This window comes from Zophobas morio, unplaced genomic scaffold, assembly GCF_036711695.1.
Source record: "Zophobas morio isolate AGI-343-1 ecotype UQ-CSIRO unplaced genomic scaffold, CSIRO_AGI_Zmor_V1 ptg000008l, whole genome shotgun sequence".
In the NCBI taxonomy this organism is placed as follows: Eukaryota; Metazoa; Arthropoda; class Insecta; order Coleoptera; family Tenebrionidae; genus Zophobas; species Zophobas morio.
The window spans coordinates 13625571-13652484 of record NW_026972113.1 but is presented as its reverse complement, the minus strand read 5'-3'; the positions used below and the strand labels follow the sequence as shown (position 1 = coordinate 13652484).

Genomic DNA, 26914 nt, shown 5'->3' with positions numbered 1-26914 from the left:
CAGTGTCTATTTGTGTGCAAACACATCATTGTTCCATTTTGGATACATTAGCATTGTTAAGTTCCGTTTTACAGACGTTTACCATAACAATCACGGGCACAACAAAACCGACTGTTTCATCATCTGTCGATGAAATATAAAAACCCGAGATAAGATCACCCTTCTGCGACATTTCGTCAGAAGTGCTTGATCGAGCTCTACTTTCTTGCAAGTGTTGAGTGGGTTAAGACGTGCCAATTGCCCGTGAGTTCTAGTGACCAGATTTTCTAAAACAGGTACTTCAAAAAAGAGCGCAGAAATCAAAACTTCCAAAAAAGTATCTTTTATTTTTATTAAATTTTAGATTAAATTAATAGGCCGGCATGAATTTGGGGTTTGAATTCTTGTTAGTATTTTATGATAAGGATCACATACAATTAATATATCTGTACTTATTTTTTTTCCATCACGTATAGTTCAATTACAAAAAAATATGCTTACATTTTAAGAAAAATTAGCAGTACCGCACAACATTTTATTTTACTATTACTTAACTTTTATTTATTGGAATAATGTTAACGCATAAAAGCATCCTAGTGAGTTGCGAAACTAAAACCATAAATTCCCCTGGAAATGGTCTCTATTTTGCCTCAATTTTGGACATTTAAATCAAATCATTCAATGAAGACGTAAAATGGCTTCAACTTCATTTCGTTTTCATTGTGTTAATGAACCTGATAGTTTTTGTTATATTTGTGGTTGTTATGTTATTAAAAAACTTCGAAGAAACATTACTGAATTTGTTAAAAACGCATATCGCATTTATTTTGGATTCGACATTGGAAATCAAGACAAAAATTGGGTTCCACATAAAGTTTGTCATACTTGTGTTGAACAATTACGGAAATGGTCCAAAATGGTAAAAAACGAAAACGTACAATGAGAAAGAAGTCGTAACTTTAAATATCACTAAAATATAATATTATAAATATGTCAATTAAATGAGTTAACATTAAAATAGTATTCATTCTAAGTATTTTTAGTTTTGCCCTGTGGTTTAAAAATCTTAGGTGATAGAAAAAAACTGATGATACTTTTGGAATGTGTAGGTCTATACTAAACATGTCTACCCAAAATTTTTCAAACCCCAACCAAAAATCGAAATTTTGCAGGCCTGTGATAATCGCTGGTTTCAGTTAGTTCCACGATTTTTTTTTTACTATTTTAAAAGAAAAAAATTGTTCTGTTTTTTGTCGTCAGATGCATCTAAAATTGTCCAAAATTCAAAAAATCTAAATTTTTCCAGTTTTCGGCCGCGGGGTCATGATCTTCCACTATCAGCGTTCGACGAGTTGCATACTCGTGCAAAAGGTCAAAGTTTCCAAAAACCCGGCGAAATTCTAAATAAAGTAACAATTTGCGTGTACTTAGTTGCACTTTGGAAAAATGGGATCATTCGAAAATTACGTGGTCGTTTTCTGCATGATGTAATGTTCTAAGTAAAAATAGTTATCAGTATCGTCCTTTAACAAAAATGTAGTTATGAAATAAGTCCCATCCGATAGAGGAAGTACGATAGCCTTTTTATCGTAATTTATGAACAAAATTTGAATTATTATCGGTTTAAAAATAGTCGTAGAATTATGAATGACTCCATTAGATTTACATTTATGTGCGTCGATAATACCTTATGTTTATTGATGTTGTTTTAGCAACAAGTTCGAGCTACGTCTTTTTTTTAACGAAAAGTGAGCGGTTAATTGCGCCGAACGCCCCAAGCCTTCGAAGCACAAACAATATAGGTAAATAGTTACGTTTTTTTACTTCATTAAATTAATTTTTCTCATTCTACTCCACGTTTCTTTCATTTTTTCAACTATATTAGTTACATATTATGTTATAGTTATAAAATATTATTATATTATTTTTCGGAGATATTATTTATCCCAACATTTTTTTAATAATAGCTGCGATAAACACAAATCTGTTATCAAAGAAAGTTTGCTTCGAGATAAGTCCGAAAGTATTTGCACATTTTTTACTATGACTAATATTTTTATATAAAAATTAATTTATGTTGCAAATTGTTGCCAAAAAAAGCATGTGTAATTTCATTTTTCTCATTTTTAATAAGGAATCCAAAACTATGAAAATATATAGGGTGTGTTATTAAAAAAAGGATCTACTGTTTAAATAACAGAACCTTCTCACTCCTTAAAAAAAATCATTATTGCAATGTGTTATGTAGACTATGGAAAGTTTTGTTAACTAAAAATAGAAAAAGTGGATCATTGATGTATATTCAAAATATTTCCGATTTTGGAAATATGTATTTACAATTTCGAGAATGCTTCTAGGTCTTCAAATAAAAAAAATGTCTTTGTGGTTTTTGTTTACAATTGAAAAATGAATATTTGGTTTATAGTCGCCAATTTTTTCCTAAATCTCAAATTTTCTTGGAATTCTGGAGTTGAATGCGAAGAACGTCAACATTAAAAAAAATCATTCTTGAAATGTACAACAATTACTTCGTTTATCAACCAAAGATATAAAACATTTCATTCGTTTATAAATTATTAAGTTAATTTTACGTTTCAAGTTGTTTCTGATTTTGGAAATAATTATAATTTTGAAAACACGGCAAGATCTTCGGTTTTTTTTAAAACTTGTTCTTGCCGAAATGTACAAAGAAGTTTTTAACCCTTAACATGCAGTTGTGATTGTTTTTTTTTAATTATTGTATTTTTTAGTTCTTGACATTTTCAAAATTTTGATAATCGAGAAGACTTTCAAAAAAGATCATCATAATTAAGATGGGGTGGGTGGGCGGGGTTTATTTTTCTTAATGTACATAGTATTCTTTAAACAACACGATACTCAAAAACATGTTTTTAATTTCTTGTAAAGAAATAAGTATTTTGCAGTTAAGCACCGATGCCTTGGTCCACAGCGAACATAAAGAAATCATCACAATTGAGACAGGGTGGGTGGGCGGGCTTACATTTTATTGTGAAAAGATGGCTATGTATATTAAGAAAAAAAAGGTAAGATATAAGCCCCGTCCACCCGCCCTATGTCTATTCTGATGATTTTTTTTATTCGTCGTAAGCCGAGGGGCGGAGTTTAATTGTAAAACATTTATTTTTCTTCGAGAAATTGCCACGTGAAATATGTTCTTAAGTAATCGTGTTATACAAAGAAAACTAAATGTATTAATTAATTAAAAACGAAAAGCTAAAGAGAAGCCCCACCCATCTATCCGTCTCGATCTCAATCGTGATGAATTTTTCATTCGTTGTCAGAGCGAGGGGCGGAGCGTAATTGCAAAATCGATATTTCGCTATACAAATTTACCATTTGAAACGTGTTTTACCGTCCTTGTGAAAAGAACACTACGGTACACATATTAAGGGGGAACGCTAGACGAGAGACAAGTTTGAATTGGGCGCCATTTGTTGCCTTAAACGCAACCAGCAATTCTTCTTTAAATCTATACCTTCAGCACAGAATAATCATTTCTCGGATTCTTTTGACATATTAATTTTAATATTCGAGATAATTATTATATTATTCAAACACAATTTAGACACTGTAGAGCAAACAACGCTTATTAAGCCCGTCTATTAGTTTATTCGCCTAAATGTATTATTAATACCGTTTTCTTGTTATAAGGGAACAAATTAAATCCACAGTTCTATTTTTAAACGCTCTTTTTTTTTGGTCGGTCAAAATGATAAATCCTAAGTTATATAATAAATGCTCAGTTAAAAAATAAATTCTCGGTAAAAATAATATATGCTTGGTGAAATAATAGCTGCTTAGTTAAATTAATAACTGTTCGGTTAAATAAGGAATGCTTAGTAAGAACCCTACGTGCCAAGTATAAAAATTGGTCGAAGGTTATTTCGACAGAACTTCCCTCGTCCGTCAAGTACAACACAACAAATAATACTTCCGCAGAAGGCGCAAATTGAAAAATGAAATATACTTAAAATAGACAACAAATAGGAAAATTCGAAAAATCAAAAACTTTAAAAATCGAAAAATCAAAACACCCAAAAATCGAAACATTAAAAAATCAAAAAATTAAAATATCAGAAAATTGAAAATCCAGAAATTGAAAAGTTCTCAATATTCAAAAAATAGTAAAATCGAAAAATGTAAAATTTTAAAAATCCAAAAATTGAGAAATAAAAGAAAAGAAAAATCAAAAATTTAAAAATTCGAAAAACTGAAGAATTGGGAAATTGAAACACCAAAAAAATTAAAAAAACAAAAATCTAAAATTCAAAAATCAAAAAATTGAACACTCGAAAAGCCAAAAAGTCGAAAAATCGAAACATCGGAATGTTCAAAAACTGAAACATCGAGAAATCAAAACATCAACAGTAGAGGAGTCAAAAAATCAAAAAATTAAGAAATCAAATTAGACGAAAATTGAAAAATCGAAAAGTTAATAATTGAAATATTGAAACATTTTAAATGAAAAAAAATCGATAAACCGAAAAATTGAAAAATCTAAAAATCGAGAAATTGAACAATCTAAAAATTAAACAATTTAAAAATCGAGGAATGGGATAACCAAAAAATCGAAACCGAGAACTTGAAAAATCGAATAACCGAGAAATCAAAACATCAAGGAAAACAAAAAAATTAACGGAAAATCTAGAACTTAAAAATTGAAAAATTAAAATACCTATCGAAAAATTGAAAAACCGAGAAATCGAAACATCAAAAAATGGAAAAATTGAAGAACTGAAAAATGGAAGGAAAATTGAAAAATCGGAAAAGTGAAAAAATCCAAAACTGAAACATTGAAAAATTCAGAAATCGAAAAATTGAAAAATCACAATTGAAGAAAGAATTGAAAAATCGAGAAATAGAGAAATGGGAAAATCAAAAAATCAGTTAATCGAAAAATTGAGAAATCGAAAAATTTTGAAACGTCAAAAATTGAAAACTGAAAAATAAAAAAAATTCAAAATCGTAAAACTGAAACATCGGAAAATTGAGAAATCAAAAAATGAATAAATTGGAGAAACCGAAAATATGAAGAATCGAGAAATCGAAGAATCGATAAATTGAAAAATCCCAATAGTAATATGTCGAAGAATTGAGAAATCGAAATCGAGCAAAACTGAAGTATCGTAAAGTTAATACATTGAAAAACTGAAAATTTTTGAAAAAAAAAATCGTATCAAAAACTAAACATTAAAAAAATCGAGAAATTGAACAATCAAAAAATCAAAACATTGAAATTCCAGTAAGTTGATAAATAGGAAAATTTAAAAAACAAAAATTTTAAAAATCCAAGAATCGAACAACAAAAAAAATCCAAGCCTGAAAACTCAGAAAATCGAATGATCGAGAACTCAAAATATCAAGGAAAACAAAAAATAAAATTTAAAAATTCGACAAATTGAAAAATCATGGAACTGAAAAATCGAAAAGTCGAGATAGTGAGAAATCTAAAAACCTAAAACTTTAAAAAGTGAAAAATTAAAATACCGAAAAATTTAAAAACCGAGAAAACACAATATCAAAAATTTAAAAAATTGAAGAATCGAAACAGTGAAAAAATCCCAGACTGAAACATTGAAAAATTGAGAATTGGAGAAATAGGAAAATCAAAAAAATTGGTCTAAAGAGTTTAGACAGTACTTCCCTCGCTATCGGAAACGTGACGACTACATGCCTATTATGTTTTTTTTTTCACATTACATTTCAAAGCATTCGGTTTTGTAGTTCCTGATTAAATTAATAAAATAAGTTTGCGCATTCACTAAATTTTTTGAGTCACCCAAATTGATGATTTTGTACATTTTAGGTAGGATTTATTCAGCAAAATTTTAAGGTGACGTCATCAATTTTTTAGAGGGGATAAGTAATTATATTGTGATTAAAACGGTCCTGGTTTAATAACAAAAAAATATTGTTCGTCTATGAAGCAAGCTCGTCTTAGACAAAGTATTCGTAAAAAAAATATGTCGTAAAAAATTTACGTATGCTGGTTCCAACTGCGATTATGGTTTAAATATTTTTTAGAAAATGCTGTCATGGATGTAGAAACATTTGTGACAGCCAAAGAGGTTTTTTTGAGAAAATTATCTTTGAATTTAGACCAAGTTGAAATAGACACTAGGCAACAGGCACATTTCGGCAAAAGAAAGAGAAATTAGGGTTACGGTTTCAAATTTTGGACGTATTTACATACTTAGACCGACTACAGCAATACCTAAAACTCTGGAGTCTCTGTTGTACAGTACATTTAGAGGTAACAGTCATACATACTATGGACAGCAAAGTGAGGAAAAAGCTGTCAAGTGTTTTGAAATAAATAAAAATATAAAAACTGAACGGTTATTTCAAGACAATTTCCTTACTTGACTGCTAGTCCAGACAGGGTTCTAGAGGATAGGAGTGCATTAGTCGAAATTAAATGCCCTTCAAAATCGCAAGATTTGTCTCCCGAAGAAGCGGTTAGAAAAAAAATAATCAAATTTTGTACATTGACAGACAGACAATTGAAACTAAAAAAAATCATGATTACTACTTTCAAGTCCAGGGACAAATGCTTGTTACGGGTATTTCACAAGTTTATTTTGTTGTATGGACACCCAAAGGAATAAATATAGAAAAAATTTATAAAGACGAAGAAATATATGTAAAAAGATGGCAGATAAACTTGGCAGATTTTACTTTGGCGCATTATTGCCCGAAATAATTGATTCAAGGAGAAAGAGGAACCTGCCTTTGCGAGAGATTTTTTTTAAATAAATAAAATTTGTGTCTATTTTTTTATGTACTTTAATAATTTATTAGGAGTAGATTTTTCATCACCAAGACTTGCATATTTTTATTATAAATATATTTTCAAAATGATCTCTCGGCAAATGAAAACATATACGAGCACCTTTTTCGAGTAAACAATGAAGGGAGAAGTTACTGGGCATAGGGTTTTTTTAAAACACCTCCTTTCTGGGATAAGTAGTAGATACACTTAGCTACTTATACGTATTAAACAAAAGCTGTATTTTATATATTTTTTATTATTATTATAAATATGTTTATTAGTTTTATTAATTAACAAAGCAAAATATATATTAACAATAATATTATGTATAATGAATTTTTAGTAATCATGTGTATTGAATTCAGGATCCTGAGTGGAGTAAAAATATTATAGTTCTCCAGTTTTAATTCGGTTTTATGATAGTACCTCATTGCGTAAAAGTTAATTTCCTTAACAATAGATGACTACGGCCGGTCCTGGCAGCTTGTTATAAAACTGAGTTCCTTGCCATAAATTAGAAAAATCAGCCAAGAACTCTAATAATCAGTTTATGGTAAAGCAGGTGACAAGGGTTTTACCTGGAAAGTCGCTTCCATAAATTTTAGTGGCACTCCTATCGGCAAAGTACTGAACTAACTACTATTTTTTTCAATAATTGTTAGTTTTTGTTAAAAACTCTGCTAACCAATAGATCATTAATTTTCCTCTGATATTCCTGTTAAAATTATTCGACGTATTTTGCATTAATTTGTGGTATATTTTGATTTTAATAAACACATTATTATTTAAACAAATTGTACCACTAACAAACATTTAATGACTCTGCGGCCTGTAAAAAGTGATGTGTTATCCATGTGCGAATTTTCAAGCGATTCTATGATGGTTATGACTCAAAAAACTTGAAAAGAAAACATACAATGGTGCTTTTTTTACGATATTTCTCAGCCATATTTTTTTAATTGATTGAACTGGTCTCTGCGCTCTAGAATATGAAAAAAGCTGCAGTTTGATATATGATACATCTATATTAATATCATTTTTTCATACAAAAAATGTAAGCCCTTGCAGTTGAAATACCTAGTTTGTTTTTGAAACGAATAGCAATCAGTTTTGTTGATTTAAACTTCGAGAACTATCTTTTTGTGAAATTAGTGCTGTCAACCAGAAAACTGTCCCCCCTTATTTCAGGGGATTTTCCTTCAAGTTGGCAGCACGCACACCACTGCAATTTGATTGCTTGAAAAGCCAACGTCAACGGCAACGTAACGGCGAACAGCAACGTCAGCAGCAAGTTTATAAATCGACCTTAAAACTAATATTTTGTACATCATAGACGGGATTTATCCAGTAAAATTTTGAAATGAGGTCTTCAATTTGTTGGTGGGGATGACCAACAAATTTGACATACATCCCTAGGTTGTGCAAGTAATTTGCAAACCAAACGCCCCCAATATTTAAAAAAATTATAAATTGTAGTTCTAAGTGAGTCCTGTACAACTACGTTACTGCCTAGTCATTGAAACAGCCTGTATAATGAGTGATAATTGATAAATTCGTTCCCACTAATGATACTAAGTAAATAGTAAACAGAATTACCGAGTGGAACTTTGACATCAAAATGTAGTCAGTCAACAACACTCACATTAAAACATGTTTTTTAATGTAAGTAAGTAACTACATACTATCTGTAATTAAAATTGGACATCGAAATCAGACTTAATTTTTGCCTGATTACAACATATCTGGTATGAGCATCTCATATTTCATAGCCCAGACAACGCCGCCATAAACTCCTCCAAACCCCAGGCATTCCGTGACGTCCGACCAAAACAACCCCTGCACCCAAACACCCCACCCCTCGCCCTCCCCTCACGCACATTATCGATCCCCCCTCCCAGCCGTCAGGCCGGCGGCGGGCGTCCAACCCAGCGCACGCAACCCACTAAACCAGGCCGAAATTTCAGATTTCCCGCGCCAGCGACCAACCACGAGCCGCGCCGCCACCACGTGAGCAGCCTCCTCTATAAAAGCGCCCATCTCCCTCCACCGGGTTCTCTTTTCCATAAAAGTTGTAGTAGGTTGTGTCAGTGTTCGACAAAGGTTCAGTGCAAGAATGCCGGAAACGTCGCTCATCAACGGGTACACCAACGGCCACAACAACATGTACGAACTCGAAGACGGTTCCAACTTCCTCTTCACCTCGGAGTCCGTGGGCGAGGGACACCCAGGTTCGTATATTTTTGGTGCGTTTTGGGTCCGGGAACATGGCGCCGCCGCTGCGCAGCGCTCCGACGGCCCTCGGAATGGCCAAAAACGGAGCGCGCCGCCTTTGCACAATATTGCGACATGGGGCGGCGGCCACGTGCTCGCCGAACCGCCACCGGCGGCGGATTCCACCGAAAACGGCGCCTCGTGGCGATTAGTACGGTGGCGTCGGTTCGCAAAAGTGAGGTTAGGTGACTTACCGAAAACGGGGGTAGGACGGGATAGTTCAACTCGGGACATCACAAAAACAGGAAAAAGGGGTTCTGGAAGGTTTTCTTACACACTAGAGTTAGTTCGGGACACTTTTATCCACTTTTAGCCACAATCCAGGAACATGCGGTCGGTCTTTGTTTAAGGGTGGCGGCAACTAGATCCACTCGGGTGTATAACGGGTTGCCTAAGTTACAAATGGCGGCAACTCAACCATGGGTTATTGTCTTATTGTAGCGCCGAAGAACTGGTTTTGTATTGGGAAGTGGGTTTTTCCTGGCGGGGTTTTGATCGAAAAGACGTTATTTTCAATGTTTTGCTCGTTTTGTTTGGAATTTTTGAAAAAACAAGTTCGAGGAACCGGATTTGTATGCACGCACGCGGCCGGATTTGTATGCACGAAACGAGAACGGAATGTGCGTCATCGGTTGCGATAATTTGTAGTCGAATTGGATTCGGCGTAAAATCGGACGATAAGTGGTACGAATTTGACGTAAAGCAGGCGATTTTAGAACTGCGCCTATTTTGATTATGTAGCAGGAAAAACGTTGAACTTTGCTTGTAGTTACGGCGTAGTGTTTTACTAATCAACGACGCTTATCGAAACAGGTATTATTTATTTACATGGGCTTTTTTATCAGTAGATTATCAATTGTCCTTCAGGTTTGAAACGTGGTAATTTTTTTTTTTAGATAAGACTAATTTAAAAGTCAGAAATTAATAAATACCAAAATAACAACATTCTGCCAAGTTAACCAGCCCAACTTCTCTGAGTGTTTAAAGCAACCACCCAAAAATTGTATTGATAACAACATTTTAAGTTCACATTAAAATATAATTACAAAACTTGGAAAATACGGGTCTGATGAAGTGTAATTATTTAAAAAACAAATATATCGACTACGAAAAAAATTAAAAATCATTATTCTCAACTGAGTGTTTTATACGATATATAAACTGTATAAATTCTGACAATATAAATTTTTTTGCAAATGTAAAAAATCAACTTTATTAGCTTCACTAGTGATAATAATTCATTAATTATTGCAATTTTTCTTTAAAAAAATTCTTTTTTTTGTGACTAACGTCGTTCACGACTGTCTCCATTTTCTTCAAAATTTGTGTATACAGTACTATTATTATTAGTAAACTCAAATCCATAAGGTTGTAACCACTCCCTAGTGTAAATTTTTAAAAATTATTCAGTGTGAATCTGTCTTTTAATAACCTGGTGACATATTTGGTGACCTGTCAATATAATGTCAGTTCATTCATGTATTCGCGACACATGATTACGTTCGACTTCACTGCAATTCTTGCACTCCTGCACAGGTTATTTCATAATTATCATTGTAACTTGTCGCAATATTGTAAAAACTGATAAACAATTTTCAATAAAAACAGGATAACCTGAGTCTTCATGGTAATTATAATACAAGAGCAACGATAAATAGAAACGTGTTTTATCTTTCATCTGTAGAAAGAATGCCACCTGCTGTAATTTAGACTTGCAGTCGATACGTTTACGAATTACGATAAAATGAACCCAAAAATATTGTGGTCACGAATGAAATCAAATATTGGGCTGGTAAAAAAACAAGGTGAATTGATTTATTTATTGTTGCTGCTTCATAAAAGTTACTTTACAGATGGGGAATAACTGAGATATTCAGAATTTGTTTAAATTATTGTACATGAGTATACGTGATAATTATGTGTGGCTAACTATGACTCGAAGGATCAGCTCTCTCGACTGAAATGATCAATCTCGCGAGCAACACCAAAATTGTCAAAATGGGTAGATCACCTTAATTAGTTGCAATGGATGACCAATTTTTCATCAAAAAAATGGGACACCAACAAGTCTTTAATGTTATGTTTAATAACTCTAATATTTGGTACTACTTATTATTTACAAAATGTACAAGGGATTTGGTTGAAGGCGATAGGTCTGGCTATGCTCCTCCGTCCTGACGATTTTAGTGGTAATAATGAACAAAATGTAACTTCACAAAATTCAGAGGCTAAAATAATAGGTATGTTGAAAATAATTTGACGGCTTATTTAAACTTACTGTTACAGGAGTGGTTAGAAACATTGGGAACACATAGACCAAATAACCAAAAAGCAATTATTTTTCTGTTGTTAACTTTCTTAAATCTGAATCCCATGGATTTTAATACTCAACGTAAAGTATTTAAACTTGCTGTATATTCTGGATGTTCTTTCGCAAAAATAAACAAATCCTGAAGAGTAAAAAACTCATTTTTTTTGTTTTTGTCAAATATACGGTAGGTTAGATCTTCTTTAAGTTCCAAATTTGAATACCACTGCGATTTTTGTTTTGGTTTCCACTTTGCTTCTTGTAACGGTTCTCCAGATTGGTGTTGGGTTATAATTTTGTGGGCTTGACATCGAGAACACTATGGAAAGGATAGGAATTAATGATAAGTTTACAGGGAAAGTATGCAGTGCTTGAATTTAATGAGGGACATTTAGTTGTATTGTGTAGGATATAAAGAGTGGGTATAAAACTTGAAAAGACAATGTTGTACTAAAAAGCGAGATATACACTTTCAACTTGAGATAGTTAAAACTAAAAGTCCTTCGACATACCACCATGTTGTAATAACATGAAAAAAGTTCCGAATGTCGATACGTTACTCTCATAGTATAGTACTCTCTTTCCATGGTATAAGAATAACTACATACTGAAAAGATTTTTACAAGCTTGAATTCAAGTTCTCGGGAGGATGCTTGGGGATAAGCAAGTTTCAATTCATTGTGGCAGTTGGCAAGTGCCATTTTCATCTGCTTATTTACCACAATATGCCGTGTCGGTACCATTTTTCAATGGTATGGTTTAATAACAAACTGTGAGATATTTAAATAAAACTCTCTCGTGCGTAATTGTCAAATTTTGACATATGCGCCGCTACCAATCTGTTTATGTGAAAAACACCATTGGCTGTAATGCCAACCTTACAATTTAACGAGTGGTTACAACCTTATGGATTTAACTGTATTACACTGCAGCAAGGAAAAACGAATATTGGTTGGATATGTGACAGAAACTGTTTTAAGGTTATGTTTCTGCCAAACTGGTGTCATAAAATTAGACATGTCGTGTGTCAAATGAAATTGCAACGCCTACTCTGAGTAATTTTTCAATTGAACACCAGTCACTTTGATTCACTTCACGTGCTCGCTGCGCTCGCTTTCAATAATACATAATTACAAAGTGGAATTACCTAATAAGTTTTGATAAATTTTAGAGCTCGCTGCGCTCGGTGAAAAAAGTCCATAATTACGTACAATAGAGAATAAAAGTGGCTTCGGTGTGACAATTTAAGTGGAACTAAAATCGGACTCGTAAATATTAAAATCGCAAAAATTTATGTAAATCGAAGCCTACTGTGTAATCAAAAACCCCGCATTTAAATTGCATGCCATTCATACTTATTTATAACTGAGTCAGTGTTTGGACTATTACATAACACCGGAATGAGTAAAATAGCGCCAACGAAAGTACCGGATCATCGTTTATTATGTAGGTAAATGCGTTTTTTTCACTTTTGCCAGCTTAGTCAGCCACAATAGCAAACGCATCAACTAAAAACACGTGGCATTTTTTATCTATCGCTGTAAAAGCAGTAACTAGTTAGTCCGATAATAATGGTAATTAAAATGGAAAACGCCACAATCGTGTCGATTTTACAAAAACCAGTTTCTCGAAATTGCATAGTGGCGTTCGCCTTGAGAATATTTTTACCGTGATAACACTAATAATTACGCGGAGTGCCAACGGCAGGTTGCCAATAATGTAGAAGAAGTATTGCACCCAATTTTATTTTCGTACCTTACGGTGGTAAATGTCGGTCATTTTTTCTTAGAAGATCATTCAAAGTAGAAACTCATGAAACGTCAAGGACTGGGATGAAGTTACGATTAGCGCTTTTATTTTACTTTTTTTTACATCCTGGATTTATTATTAGTTTTCACTGTCACTCGACAGAAGAACATAATTAGCCCCGCCCACCCACCCTGTCTCCTTTTGACTCTTGTTTTGTTTTAGATAAAATGTGCGATCAGATTAGTGACGCCATTCTGGATGCCCACTTGCAGCAGGACCCCGACGCGAAGGTCGCTTGTGGTAAGTTCTTGGGCGTTTCTTTGTGTTTGTGGTGATTTTGGAGTTTCCAGAAACCGTCACCAAGACCGGGATGATTCTCCTCTGCGGCGAAATCACGTCTAAGGCCGTCGTCGACTACCAGAAGGTCGTCCGCGAGACCGTGGCCCACATTGGCTACGACGACTCCTCCAAAGGTACGTCCCTCCCCTTCCAGCCTTCTCTCAACTCTTCGTCCTATCGCTAACTCCCTCGAGGATTGTGCATGCTATTAAACCTCCAAACCTCGCAGAGAAAAAAATAAAAGTTACTTCGTTAGGCTTGGACTGGCGCACGCTCAATCTCCTGGTGGCGATAGAACAGCAGTCTCCCAACATAGCAAAGGGTGTTTACGAAAACAGAGAGGAGCTAGAGCTCGGTGCGGGCGACCAGGTATACGAACAAAATTCTGACCTGTTCGGGGGGGACGAACATGGACCGCTTTCACAGCATGCCTGCTTCTCTCGCGCTTAATTTTCAGCCCTCGTACTAACACTCACTCCGGGTCCGCTAAACCGACTTGCACGATCCGTGCGACTGCGCCAACTCAGGCAACCCTTTCATGACCATGTCACTTAATGCATGCCCGGTTTTACGCAGGTTTTGATTACAAGACGTGCAACGTGCTGTTGGCCCTGGACCAGCAGTCCTCCAACATCGCTGCCGGCGTCCACGAGAACCGCAACGAGGAGGAAGTCGGCGCCGGCGACCAGGTGATCACCGTTAGAGTAGGGGGCGGGGCGCGGTCGTGGGTGTGGATTTCGCCGTAACAGCATGCTTTCAAAAAAGTGTGGGGCGGTCACGTGATGCAGGAAAACGGCCGCCTCCAGCAGGACGGGGCGACCGCTTCCTGAGTCACGTGGGCGCAAGCTTAACGAGTGTTGTTATTGCGACTCATTTGCATGTTTTTACTTCCACTTTGATCTCTAAAGTCCGAAAAAGTGGTCTCCCGTTTCCGTCTGTCTTGTCTGACGTTCAATTTTTCAAGTCCTTGATTTCCTTGCTACGTTTTACAATTGATACTTTTTCGTTTTTGATTTTTCAATTGTGCATTTTTTTTCCATTTTTTGAAACATTGTCAAAAATCGAGAAAACCAGAATCGCCAAAATTGTGAAGTCGACAAACTGTAACATCGAAAGAACAAAACATTGCAAAATTAAGTATCGAGAAGTAGAAAAATTAAAATTCAAAAAATTGAAAAAGTTTTCAAATCCAATAATTGAGAAATGGAAAAATTCAAAAACCGAAAAATTGAACAAATGGAAAGTTGAAAATTCGTGAAAGACCAACATGAAAGACCGATAAATTTAAAAATGAAAACTAGTAAAATAGAAGAAATAAAAAATTGAAATTGTTAAAAACAAAAGATTATAAAATCGGAACATTGAAAATTCGAAAAATTGTATAAATTACAAAAATGAAAAAGCAAAATCAGAACATTAAAAAACCGAAAAATTAAAAAAAAAAATAAGAAAAAAACAGATGTAAAAATTGAAACATCCAAAAGTTGGAAATTTGAAAAATTTAAAAATGAAAACTCGAAGAGTTTCAGATCGAAAAGAAGTAACGCAAAATTGGAAAATCCGAAAAGTGAAAATTTTTAAATGAAAAAAGAAAAATAAAATCTGCACATTGCAAAACCGAAAATTGTAAAATAAAGAAAATAAAAAATCAAAGAATCGAACAATTAAAAAATCGCAATTCGAAAAATAGAAAAAACAAAAAAATATGAAATCGAAACTTTGAAAGATCGTGTGATTGAAAAAAAAAATGAGGAAAATAAAAACCTAAACGAAAAATTAAAATTGAAAATTCTGGAAACTCATTGAAAATTTGAAAAATTAAGAAAATAACAGAAAGGAAAAATTGCAAATCGAAAATTTAAAGAATCAATAATCGAAAATTTTAAAAATTAAAAATCGAAAAACTGAAAAAGTCGAATAAATGAAAAAGTTTTAATAGTTTTAATAATGGAAAAATTCTAAAATCGTAAAATTGATTTCTTTTTTAGTTATCATTACATTTTACGAGTAAAAAGAAAACAACAAAAATTGCAAATCGAAAAATTGAAATTGTTAAAAACAAAAAATTGTAAAATCGGAACTGAAAATTCAAAAAATTGTAAAAATTACTTAAAAGATGAAAAACCGAAATGAAAAATTGCAAGTCGAAAATTGGGAGAAGTAAAAAACTGAAGAATCGAAAATTTGAAAAATAAAAAATTCAAAAATCGTACAATGGAAAACTGATTTTTTTTAAGATTATTAGTAAATATTTAAAATGAAAACTAGGAAAATTGTTAAAAAAAATTGAATAGTTCAAAATTTGAATTACCTCACGTAGAAAAAAAGAAAAATCAAAATCAGAACTTTGAAAAACCGAAAAATAAAGAAAATAATGCAGATCCAAAAATTGAAACATCCAAAAGTTGGAAAACTGAAAAATTTAAAAATGAAAACTCGAAGAGTTGCAAATCGAAAAGAAGTAAAGAAAAATTGGAAAATCCGAAAAGTGAAAATTATAAAATCTGCACATTGCAAAACCGAAAAATTGTAAAAAAAAGAAAACAAAAAATTGCAAAAAAAATTTGAGGAAATTAAAAATTAAAGAATCGAAAAATCAAAAAAACAAACTATTATAAACTGGAAACTTCGAAAAATCGCGTAATTGAAAATTAAGAAAATAAAAACCTAATCGAAAAATTCAGGTTGCAAACTCAATCAAAAATGGAAAATTTGAAAAATTTAAAACTTCAAAACTCGAAAAATTGAAGGAACAAAGAATTATAAAATCGGAACATTGAAAAATTGAAAATCTGAAAAATTAAGAAAATAACCGAAAGAAAAAAATTGCAAATCGAAAATTTAAAGAATGAACAATCGAAGAATCGAAAATTTTAAAAATTAAAAATCGAAAAATTGAAAATCGAATAAATGAAAAAAAATTAATATTTAATAATGGAAAAATTTTAAAATCGTAAAAAATTTCTTTAATCATCATTATTACATAGTTGAAAAGAAAATAAGAAAATTGCAAATCTAAAATTGAGACATCCAAAATTTGAAAAATTGCAAATCGAAAAAAAATTGATAAAATTGAAATTGTTAAGAACATGAAAAATTAAAAATGTAAAAAATCAAAAATCGTACAAAAATCGAAAAGTGAAAAATTTTGAAGATTATTTTTAAATATATAAATTGCAAACCAGAAAAATCGTAAGCAAAAATTGAAAAATTCAAAATTTGAGTAATTTCGGGTAGAAAAAAAAGAAAAATTATATAAAATCAGCACATTGAAAAACCGAATAAAATTGAAAAATAATAAAAAAAAATGCAGATCCAAAAATTGCAGAATCTAAAAATTGAAACATATAAAAGCTGTAAAATTGAAAAAGTTAAAAATGAAAACTCGAAGAGTTGCAAATCGAAAAGAAGTAACGGAAAATTGAAAAATCCGAATAGTGAAAATATTTAAATGAAAAAAGAAAAATTATGCACATTGCAAAACCGAAAAATTGCAAGTCAAAAATTTGAGGAAATTAAAAAATTCAAGAATCGAAAATGGAAAAAAACAAAATTATAAAATCGAAACTGAAAAACCGTGTAATTGAAAAAAAAATGAACAAAATAAAAACTAACGAAACTTTAAGACTTCAAAACTCGAAAAATTGAAGAAACAGACAAAATCGAAAATTTAAAAAATTGAAAAGTCGAATAACTGAAAAAGTTTTAATATTATTAATAATGGAAAAACTCTAAAATCGTAAAATTGATTTTTTGTTTAGTATCATTACATTTTTAAGAGTAAAAAGAAAACAACAAAAATTGCAAATCGAAAAATTGAAATTGTTAAGACCAAAAATTGTAAAATCGGAACTGAAAATTTAAAAAATTGTGAAAATTACGAAGATGAAAAACCGAAATGAAAAATTGCAAATCGAATCGGAGAAGTAAAAAACTGAAGAATCGAAAGTTTGAAAAATTAAAAATTCAAAAATCGTACAGTGGAAAACTGCAAAATTTTTAAGATTATTATTAAATATTAAAAATGAAAACTAGGAAAATTGAATAATTCAAAATTTGAATAATCTGACGTAGAAAAAAAAAGAAAAATCATAAAATCAGAAAGTTGAAACACTGAAAAATAAAGAAAATAATGCAGATCCAAAAATTGAAACATCCAAAATTTGGAAAATTGAAAAATTTAAAAATGAAAACTCGAACAGTTGCAAATCAAAGAAGTAACGAAAAATTGGAAAATCCGAAAAGCGAAAATTTTTAGATGAAAAAAGAAAAATTATAAAATCTGCACATTGCAAAACCGAAAAATTGTAAAAATAAAGAAAACAAAAACCGAAATTAAAAATTGCAAATAAAAAATTTGAGGAAACTAGAAATTAAAGAATCGAAAAATTAAAAAATCGCAAATCGAAAAGTTGAAGAAACAAAAAATAGAAAAAACAAAAAATTATGAACTCGAAACTTCGAAAAATCGTGTAATCGAAAAAAAATTAAAATAAGCTAATCGAAAAATTAATTTTGGAAACTCGATGAAAAATTGAAAATTTGAAAAATTTAAAACTTCAAAACTCGAAATTTGCAAATCGAATAATTGAAGGAACAAAGAATTATAAAATCGGAACATTGAAAAATTAAGAAAATAACCGAAAGAAAAAAATTGCAAATCGAAAATTTAAAGAATGAACGATCGAAGAATCGAAAATTTTAAAAATTAAAAACGAAAAATTGAAAAGTCGAATAAATGGAAAAAAAATAATGGAAAAATTTTAAAATCGTAAAAAAATTTCTTTAATCATCATTATTACATAGTTAAAAAGAAAATAAGAAAATTGCAAATCGAAAAAAATTTGATAAAATTGAAATGGTGAAGAGCTTGAAAAATTAAAAATGTAAAAATTAAAAAATCGTACAATGGAAAAGTGAAAAATTTTGAAGATTATTTTTAAATATATAAAATGCAAACCAGAAAAATTGCAAGCAAAAATTGAAAAATTCAAAATTTGATTAATTTCAGGTAAAAAAAAAATAAAAATGCAGATCCAAAAATTGTGGAATCTAAAAATTGAAACATTAAAGCTGTAAAATTGAAAAAGTTAAAAATCAAAACTCGAAGAGTTGCAAATCGAAAAGAACTAACGGAAAATTGAAATTTTTAAATGAAAAAAGAAAAAAAGAAAATTATAAAATCGAAACTTTGGAAAATCGTGTAATTGAAAAAAAAATTAAGAAAATAAAAACTAACGAAACTTTAAAATTTCAAAACTCGAAAAATTGAAGAAACAAAAAAAATCTAAAATTTTGAAAGTTGAAAAGTCGAATAAAAGAAAAAAATTAATAGTTAATAATGGAAAAACGGTAAAATTGTAAAATCCGTTAAACTGATTATTGTTTTTTATTACATGTTTAAAAAGAAAACTAAAAAAATTGCCAATCAAAAAAATGCAAAATTGAAAAAAGCTGCTTGTAGTAGTTTTAACATTATAGAGGTTATAAAAAAAGATCGCAAAAAAAATTTTCAAAGCTCTACTTCAAGGGCGAGGGAAGTTCTGTCAAAATAACCTTTTTTTCCCAATAATTTGAAGATAACGTGTGATAACAATGAGTGTAAAAGTGTGCCGCGAGGGTCGCAGTAGCAGAGCTTCTTCATGGGTCCATTTTGCACATATTAATGTCCACATTCCCGTGATTTCAATTCGCCGGAATGTTCCATAAGTGTGCAAAATCAACCGGTGGCAAAGGCGTTCCTATCTAAAGTACCATCTTAGACAAGGGCAATGCTCATCGTACATTTTTCCATCGTTCAAAGCTCGTTTCTAACCTCTCTTTACAACAGGGTTTGATGTTCGGCTATGCCACAGACGAAACGGAAGAGTGTATGCCCTTGACGGTAGTTTTAGCACACAGACTTAACCACAGAATCGCCGAACTGAGGAGGAACGGCCAGTTCTGGTGGGCCAGACCAGATTCCAAAACACAAGTACGAAAAAATCCGCGCTTTTGTTTCAGTCTGTACGTTGGAATTTTTAGGTTACTTGCGAATATTCCTTCGACCACGGAGCTTGCATCCCCCAACGAGTCCACACAGTTGTAGTTTCGGTACAACACAGTGACAAGATCTCGTTGAGCGAACTCCGAGAGGAAATCCTCAACAAAGTCATCAACGCAGTCATTCCAGAACAGTACTTGGACAACCAAACCATCGTCCACATCAACCCGTGCGGACTGTTCATCATCGGTGGACCCCAGGTGCGTCTCACAATACCTTTTCGTTTTTTAATGACAGAATCGTACCCATGATGTTTTAAAAGTATTTGCTACTCTTGATTGCCATGATGTCAAACAACGGCTGATTCGGCAGGTCAATCTGCCTTTTCGTGTTCAACATCTTGCAGGGATAATTAAAAGCGTCCATTTTTCAGAGCGACGCCGGCTTGACCGGCCGCAAGATCATCGTGGACACCTACGGAGGCTGGGGTGCCCACGGAGGTGGGGCCTTCTCTGGAAAAGATTTCACAAAAGTCGACAGATCTGCGGCGTACGCGGCTCGCTGGGTCGCCAAATCCCTCGTCAAGGCCGGCCTTTGCCGAAGGTGCCTGGTACAAGTCGCCTACGCCATTGGAGTTGCTGAACCTTTGTCAATCACTGTTTTCGATTACGGAACTTCCAAGCTCTCGCAGAAGCAGTTGCTCGCCGTCGTCAAGAATAACTTCGACCTACGACCGGGAAAAATCGTCAAGTGAGTGTCGCGATTCAGTTTGTAATTTTTCAATGTTGAATTTGTTGAAATCGGTTGCACTAACCTCAAAAAGAGACATTATTGGTCATTCCGCTAGGCGGCGCTGGGTTTGAGTAACGTCGTTCACCGTCAAAAGTATGCGCAAAGGGAAATCCTTTGCAAACAGTAATTGCCGCAGCCATGCCGACCAATCACAACTAAGTGCATCGGCGCTAAATTCAAACTGGCCCAAAGTCGAATTTTATTCCTTTCATTTTCAAGTTTTTAAGATTCTTAGCTGTCAGTTTTTTCAAGTTTCAATATTACAATTTTTCGATTTCTCAATTCTTTCATTTTTCAATGTTTCGATATTTCAAGTTTTATTTTACAATCTTTGAAATTAAAATTTTTTGAATTTTTGATTATTTAATTTATAAAAATTTTTGTTTTTCGTTTTTTCAATTTCTCGATTTTTAATTATCAGGGTTTTAAAGTTTTTATATTACAATTTTTCAATTGTTCAATTGTTTTTTCAATTACGCACTTGTTTAATTTCTCGATTCTTTCATTTTTCAATTTTAAAATTTTTCGATATTTCACGTTCCATTTTTCAATTTTTGATTCTCATTTTTTCGGTTTTTTCAAATTTTCTTTATTTCTTCAATTCTTTGACTTCTCAATTTTTAACATTTTTGATTTTTCAATTTTATCATTTTTAGACGCTTCAATGTTACAATTTTCTGATTTTTAAATTTTTCAAAATTTCGGTTTGACTAAATTTGTCCTTTTCTTGGACAATTAAAAAATGAAAAATCGAGAATTTGAAAAATTGTATATCGAAATTGCAGAATTGTTTCGTTTTGTCGATTTTTCAATTTCTCGATTTTTAATTGTTGCATTTTTTAATGTTTCAGTGTTACAGTTATTCGATTTTGCAAAATATCATTTTGGTTATAATTGAAAATCAAGAACTTGAAAACTTTAAAATTGAAAAATTGCAAAGTTGTTTATTTTTCAAATATCCGATTTTGCAGTTTTATTTTTAATTTTTCCATGTTTTTACAAGTTTTCAATTTTTCGGTGTCTCGATTTTTTAGTTTTCCGATTGTCATTTTGACATTTTTGGATTTTTCAGTTTACGTTTTTTGTATTTTTCGATTTTTTAGTGTCTAGATATTTTAATTTTTAGACTCTTCAACTTTTGCATTTTACAATTTGTCGATTTTCCTATTTCTAGAAAAAAAAATTTTTTTGGATTTTTAATGAATCAGTTTTTCGATTTTTTCCAAATTTTCAGTGGTTTTTTCAATTATCGAAGTTTTCAGTTTCTCAAGTTTTAAGATTACAATTTTTTAATTTCTCGATGTTCCAAGTTTCGTTTTTTCTATTTTTGATTTTCAATTTTGCAATTGTTCGATTTTTCTATTTTCAAATTTTCATTTTTAAGGTTACAATTTTTCTTTTTCCAATTGGTGACCTCTTAATTACGCCATCTTGAGTTTTTTCAATACAAAATCTACTTTTCATTCAATGAATTACTAAAATGAAGGCGGGGTAAGTGGGCAGATTTAATTATATGTTCTTCTGTAAAGTTACAAGAAACTAATAAAACTTGGGCTGTTAAAAAGAGAAGAACGATAATTTTTTTTTTTTTTTGTGACACTATTTTCTATAAAAATGCATTTCTTAATTCAGAAGAGAAAGAGAACGGATGGGTGGGGGGGGGCTAAATTTAACTTATTCTTATAGTCTTTTATAAGCAAACAGGAGCCCCGCCCACCCACCGCTTCTTCATTCCAATGACTATTGTAAATATTGTTCAGTCTTTCGTTATTGGCCAAAATCAGTCTTATCTGGGCAGGTACTAGCCCCGCCCACCCGCCCTATTCTCTTTTTAACGATTTTATGTCTGTTCATCAGTATAAAATCCATTTTTCATTCAGATACAATCAATCACTAAAATGAAGGGGGGGTAAGTGGGCGGAGTTAATTATATGGTCTTTAAAGTGGCAAGAAACTAATAAAACCTGGACGGTAAAAAAGAGAAGAAAGAACGATAATCGTTTTTTTTTTGTGATACTATTTGCTATAAAAATGCATTTCTTAATTCAGAAGAGAAAAAGAACGGGTGGGTGGGCGGGGCTAAGTTTAATTTATTCTTATAGAATCTTTTATAAGCAAACAGGAGCCCCGCCCACCCACCACCTCTTCATTCCAATGACTATTGTAAATATTGTTCAGTCTTTTCTTGGCAAGTGATAGCCTCGCCCACCCGCCCTCTATTTTTTTAGAAGGTGTTATCTGCCAAAATCAGTCTTATCTGGGCAGGTACTAGCCCCGCCCACCCGCCCTATTCTCTTTTTAACGATTTTATTTCTGTTCATTAGTATAAAATCCATTTTTCATTCAGATATAATCAATCACTAAAATGAAGAGTGGGGGGGGGGGGGGATAAGTGGGCGGAGGTAATTATATGGTCTTTAAAGTGGCAAGAAACTAATAAAACCTGGGCTGTTAAAAAGAGAAGAAAGAACGATAATCGTTTTTTTTTTGTGTGATACTATTTGCTATAAAAATGCATTTCTTAATTCAGAAGAGAAAAAGAACGAGTGGGTGGGCGGGGCTAAGTTTATCTTATCCTTATAGTCTTTTATAAGCAAACAGGAGCCCCGCCTACCTCTTCATTCCAATGACTATTGTAAATATTGTTCAGTTTTATCTTGGCAAGTGATAGCCCCACCGACCCGCCCCCTATTTTCTCAAAGGATATGTCATTTGCAAAAATCAGTCTTATCTGGGCAGGTAATAGCCTCGCCCACCCGCCCTATTCTCATTGTAACGATTTTATTTCTGTTCATCAGTATAAAATCCAGTTTTCATTCAAATACAATCAATCACTAAAATGAAGGGGGGGTAAGTGGGCGGAGTTAATTATATGGTCGTCTTTAAAGTGACAAGAAACTAATAGAACCTGGGCTGCTAAAAAGAGAAAAAAGGGCGCTAATCGTATTTTTTTTTGTGTAATACAATTTGCTATAAAAATGCATTTCTTAGTTCAAAAGAAAAAAGAGAACGGGTGGGCGGGCGGGGCTAAGTTTAACTTGTTCGTACAGAGGCTCTTATAAGAAAGACGTAGCCCCGCCTACCCACCCCCTCTTCATTCTAGCGACTTTTTCGAATACTGTTAATTATTATTTTCAAATCCAAAGATGGTAAATCTAATCATTGATTTTCCCTATGAAAATTGATTTCGATTTTTTGATGTTTCAATTTCGGGATTTTTAATTTTTTTCATTTTGAAATTTTTGTATTCTTCATTGTTTCAATGATACAATTTTCCGATTTTCCAATATTTTAGTTTAGATAAATTTGTTCTTTTGCTGAAAAATAAAAAAACACGAAATTGAAAAATTAAAAAACTAAAAGTATAAAACTCAAAAAATTGTAAAATCGGAGAACTAACAAAGCAAAAAATGGAATAATTGAAAAATCGTCAAATCGACAACTGGAGAATGGTTTTCCCTAGATGTATGATATTGGAATGAACACTTGACTTGATTGTATGAACGCCTCGTTCCGATTGTGGCACCGACTGACGTGCCGACATAACCTCAAAATAAAAATAAAAAAAGTTGGTAATGTCTTTATGTATGCTTTTATTGTTGCATTGTGGCGTAAACACCCCCCGGGGGGTGTTATTTAAAACAAAATGGGCGATTGCGTCGTGAATTTCGTCCAACTAGCCCCCCGATGACATAACCTCAAAATTTGACAGCTTGCCTGTGATGTCTTTGTATTTGCTACTATTGATGCATCATGATGTAGAAACCACACTGAGGCTCATATTTAAGCTATAGTTTGGTAGAATGTGGGTAGGATTGAGTTTAATTATTTTTTTTTTATAGGGAGCTGAACCTCCGCCAGCCCATTTACCAGAAGACGAGCACGTACGGGCACTTCGGCCGCGACGGCTTCAGCTGGGAAAAGCCGAAGGTTCTGCGCCTCGACTGACGGCCTCTAACCTAACCTCCTTCCCCCCTAACCGTCTTTCTCTGTTGTAGCTCTCCCTAATTGTGTGTAGTTCCTTCTGTCCGAAGCCTGTTGCGGGTGCTATGGGAAGTGGCACTTGTTCGTGGTTGCGACGGTGACGGTCGGCCTGTACAGATCACAGTAGGTACCGAGCGCGGTACTACTGCAAATTTGTGTAGAGTGAAAGGTTCTGTTCCCGCTAGACTTGTTTTCACTCGACACCTTGTGTTGTGTTTACGAAAAAGAATCTATTTGGAAAAGAGCATTTGCGAAAACACTCCGATCTGTGCACGGCCCGGCCCAGGGTGCGATTGTTCATTCACATGACTTAGGCATTTATCAAGCTGCCACTGGAAATTTCTTCTTTTATAGTGTTGTAATTGTTATGACTTAACTGACCATAGGCGTAGATCTGTAGGAATAGGTTGTATAGATTTTAACGTCAATATTTAAATTATTTATAACGTGTAATGACAGGTAGCGTAAACATGAAGCCATTCGTATGGTGTCTTTGTTTTTACCGATTCCATTTATTATATTCAGTGCGATTTCGAGGAGCTTTGTCTTTATTTTAATGAATAAATTGGATTAGAAAATATTTGGAGCTTTATTTACCACAAAAGTGCAAAAATATCTAGATTTTCGATAACACAAGATTGTTATAATTCCACAGAAATTCAAAATAAGTGTTGTATAACAAACTAGGTGACAAGATCTGAAAAATATCACAAGGAAACTCGCACGAAGCATACTTTCGTTCCACAATTTCCAAAAGTTGTTTAGCTCTTTCAAAACTACGTCCTGTGTAGTCCGCCACAACCATAAAACCGCTTCTATGCACGTACACTTTGTCGTACGAAGATATTAAAACGAACATCAACCCTGCCAAAAAATTCGTAACAAAAGGAATTTTGACGAAGACAAAATTGCAACCACTAGAGTTTAAAATCCTATAAAAAATATATCTTTGGAATTCGCTATACGTGCTAAAATTACAGTGATCAAAATTGATTACAGTCGTACTATGAGATAAAATTTTATGGACACATTGGTACAAAAAAGAATCATTTTTGCTTTTGTTGCTTAGTGTAAACTTAAGTAAGAGTTCTTTTTTGCAAAAACGTGAACTTTTCACTTCATTTATCCTCTCTCCTATTTTTATGTCTAAAATATCGCCCGTTACGCTTACCGCAACCAAATTTCTAACCTCAATCTTACACACCCGGTCGACGAAATCCAGTTTTTTGAAATCAATTGGTAAAAACTGAGATACGTCTACATTTTTCACCAGTTTGTACTGTAGTGGAATGCTTTTGAGTCCGTACTTGTGTATGTATCTATTCGCGACGTACACTTTGATCTGGTGGACTTTCCCGGCTTCTGTTTTTGATTCGTTTTTAAAATTACTTATATTATCGCTGATTCTCTCTATCTGTTTCTTTTTAAAATATGTAGTGACTCGTAAGAGCTGATTTAGAAATTCTTTGTCGATTTCGTTCAAGTCGAACATCGACTTATCGTCAAAGTGCCCGAGTTTGTAAGGCGACATCAATTTGTCCCAAAGCGGTTCCAAAACCGCACCCCCTTTATACTCCTGACAAACTACATACACTTCAGAGTTGCCACTTTTGGACGACGCTGGCTTAAAAACGGAAACTTTGTGAAAAACCACGTTCAACAAAAACAAAAGACAGATGGTGGAGTCCTCAAACGCGGTAAAAATTTTCAAAACGTACGTCCCACCTAGAAAAAATAAAATAAAATATTTGATTGTAGTTGAATTGCTACAACAACCGTTTCTGAGTATCGATAAAGCCGTCATCGTTTCACAGTAGTGGAGAAACTCGACACACGCCTCTTGATTCCCGGGGTCCAAACTACAATCAATGCTGCCATCTGCCGTAACTAACCACACCTGAAAAGGTTTGCATCTCTGCTATTTTGTACTTTTACAAATTTGATTACACACTTTTTCGCGAACTTTTTCCAACAAACCCACATGGTTGTGGTACTTGGTGATATTCCCAGTCCAGTCGGTCCCAAAGTACCAATTCTGATAGGTGTGCCTCACCAGCCGGTCGTCTGGAATCATCTCCTGGAGCGAGTTGCCTTCATAGTCCGGATTCAGCGAATTCGCGTACCACTCCCACTGGAACCTCTTCCCGTTATGATCCCTTAACCACAAGAACGACAACCAACTCACCTGCAGCCCCAAGTCGTGGCTTGCCATGAAGTGGTTCAAAGCGCTCACGAAGGCCCCTGGGGCCTCACATAGGTGCACGCTGGAGAAGCGGCCGCTGCTGATGGCGTCTTTGGGGATGATGGGGTAGCTGCAGAGACACTCGTAGAACTTACACCACGCCTTATAACAAGAACATAAATTAAAAAACAATAGCTAATAGTTTGATTATTCATACTTGGGTTACAAGCTCCGGCTGGAATTTTTGTTTGACGAAGCGAATGATGTAGCTCGAGGGGTCCCGGTGTTTGGTGTGCCGGGACCACTCCTCCAGATCAAACTGGTTGAGCAAACTTTTGGTTTTGTTGAGGTTTTCTTTCTCCGCTTGGAAGGAGGGTAGTGACCACTTGCTGCACCCGTAGGCTTCTTGTGGTAATTCCAAGGCTTCGGTTTTCTCGAAGTCGATTTTTTTGTCGAAGAGGTGCTTGGTTTTCTTGGATTTATTCATTTTGGGGCATTTTTGAGGTTATGTACGCCGGATGTGTATTTTGGGTT

At 33.4% G+C, this 26914-nt stretch overlaps 2 protein-coding genes and 2 long non-coding RNA genes across 9 annotated transcripts; 2 read left to right on the top strand and 2 right to left on the bottom strand.

The window, feature by feature from the left end:
* Positions 1-173: 173 nt before the first annotated feature.
* LOC135125426 (S-adenosylmethionine synthase) lies at positions 174-24778 on the top strand. 3 transcript variants are annotated; one of them, XM_064051042.1, is made up of 10 exons: positions 174-275; positions 1692-1781; positions 8737-9000; positions 13323-13400; positions 13451-13573; positions 13696-13808; positions 19270-19413; positions 19464-19682; positions 19856-20172; positions 24057-24778. In XM_064051042.1, exons 3-10 carry the CDS (start codon positions 8886-8888, stop codon positions 24160-24162), a joined length of 1215 nt encoding a protein of 404 aa, XP_063907112.1. In that variant the 5' UTR covers positions 174-275; positions 1692-1781; positions 8737-8885; the 3' UTR covers positions 24163-24778. The 3 variants fall into 3 exon arrangements, with proteins under 3 accessions (XP_063907112.1, XP_063907110.1, XP_063907111.1); XM_064051040.1 differs by lacking the exon at positions 13696-13808 and adding an exon at positions 14016-14128 and having other exon boundaries at positions 175-275; XM_064051041.1 differs by lacking the exons at positions 1692-1781; positions 13696-13808 and adding an exon at positions 14016-14128 and having other exon boundaries at positions 184-275.
* Positions 9011-11512, top strand: LOC135125427 (uncharacterized). 4 transcript variants are annotated; one of them, XR_010279879.1, is made up of 3 exons: positions 9011-9856; positions 9940-10848; positions 10897-11512. It is a non-coding gene; the product is annotated as an uncharacterized LOC135125427 (long non-coding RNA). The 4 variants fall into 4 exon arrangements; XR_010279880.1 differs by lacking the exon at positions 9011-9856 and having other exon boundaries at positions 10291-10848; positions 10897-11283; positions 11330-11512; XR_010279881.1 differs by lacking the exon at positions 9011-9856 and having other exon boundaries at positions 10304-10670; positions 10728-10848.
* On the bottom strand, positions 11109-12380 carry LOC135125428 (uncharacterized). The gene is made up of 2 exons (XR_010279882.1): positions 11864-12380; positions 11109-11801 (listed from the first exon to the last, which is right to left on the bottom strand). It is a non-coding gene; the product is annotated as an uncharacterized LOC135125428 (long non-coding RNA).
* LOC135125425 (cap-specific mRNA (nucleoside-2'-O-)-methyltransferase 2) lies at positions 24403-26905 on the bottom strand. The gene is made up of 5 exons (XM_064051039.1): positions 26598-26905; positions 26384-26542; positions 26150-26329; positions 25975-26095; positions 24403-25923 (listed from the first exon to the last, which is right to left on the bottom strand). Exons 1-5 carry the CDS (start codon positions 26865-26867, stop codon positions 24815-24817), a joined length of 1839 nt encoding a protein of 612 aa, XP_063907109.1. The 5' UTR covers positions 26868-26905; the 3' UTR covers positions 24403-24814.
* Between the last annotated feature and the right edge of the window lie 9 nt (positions 26906-26914).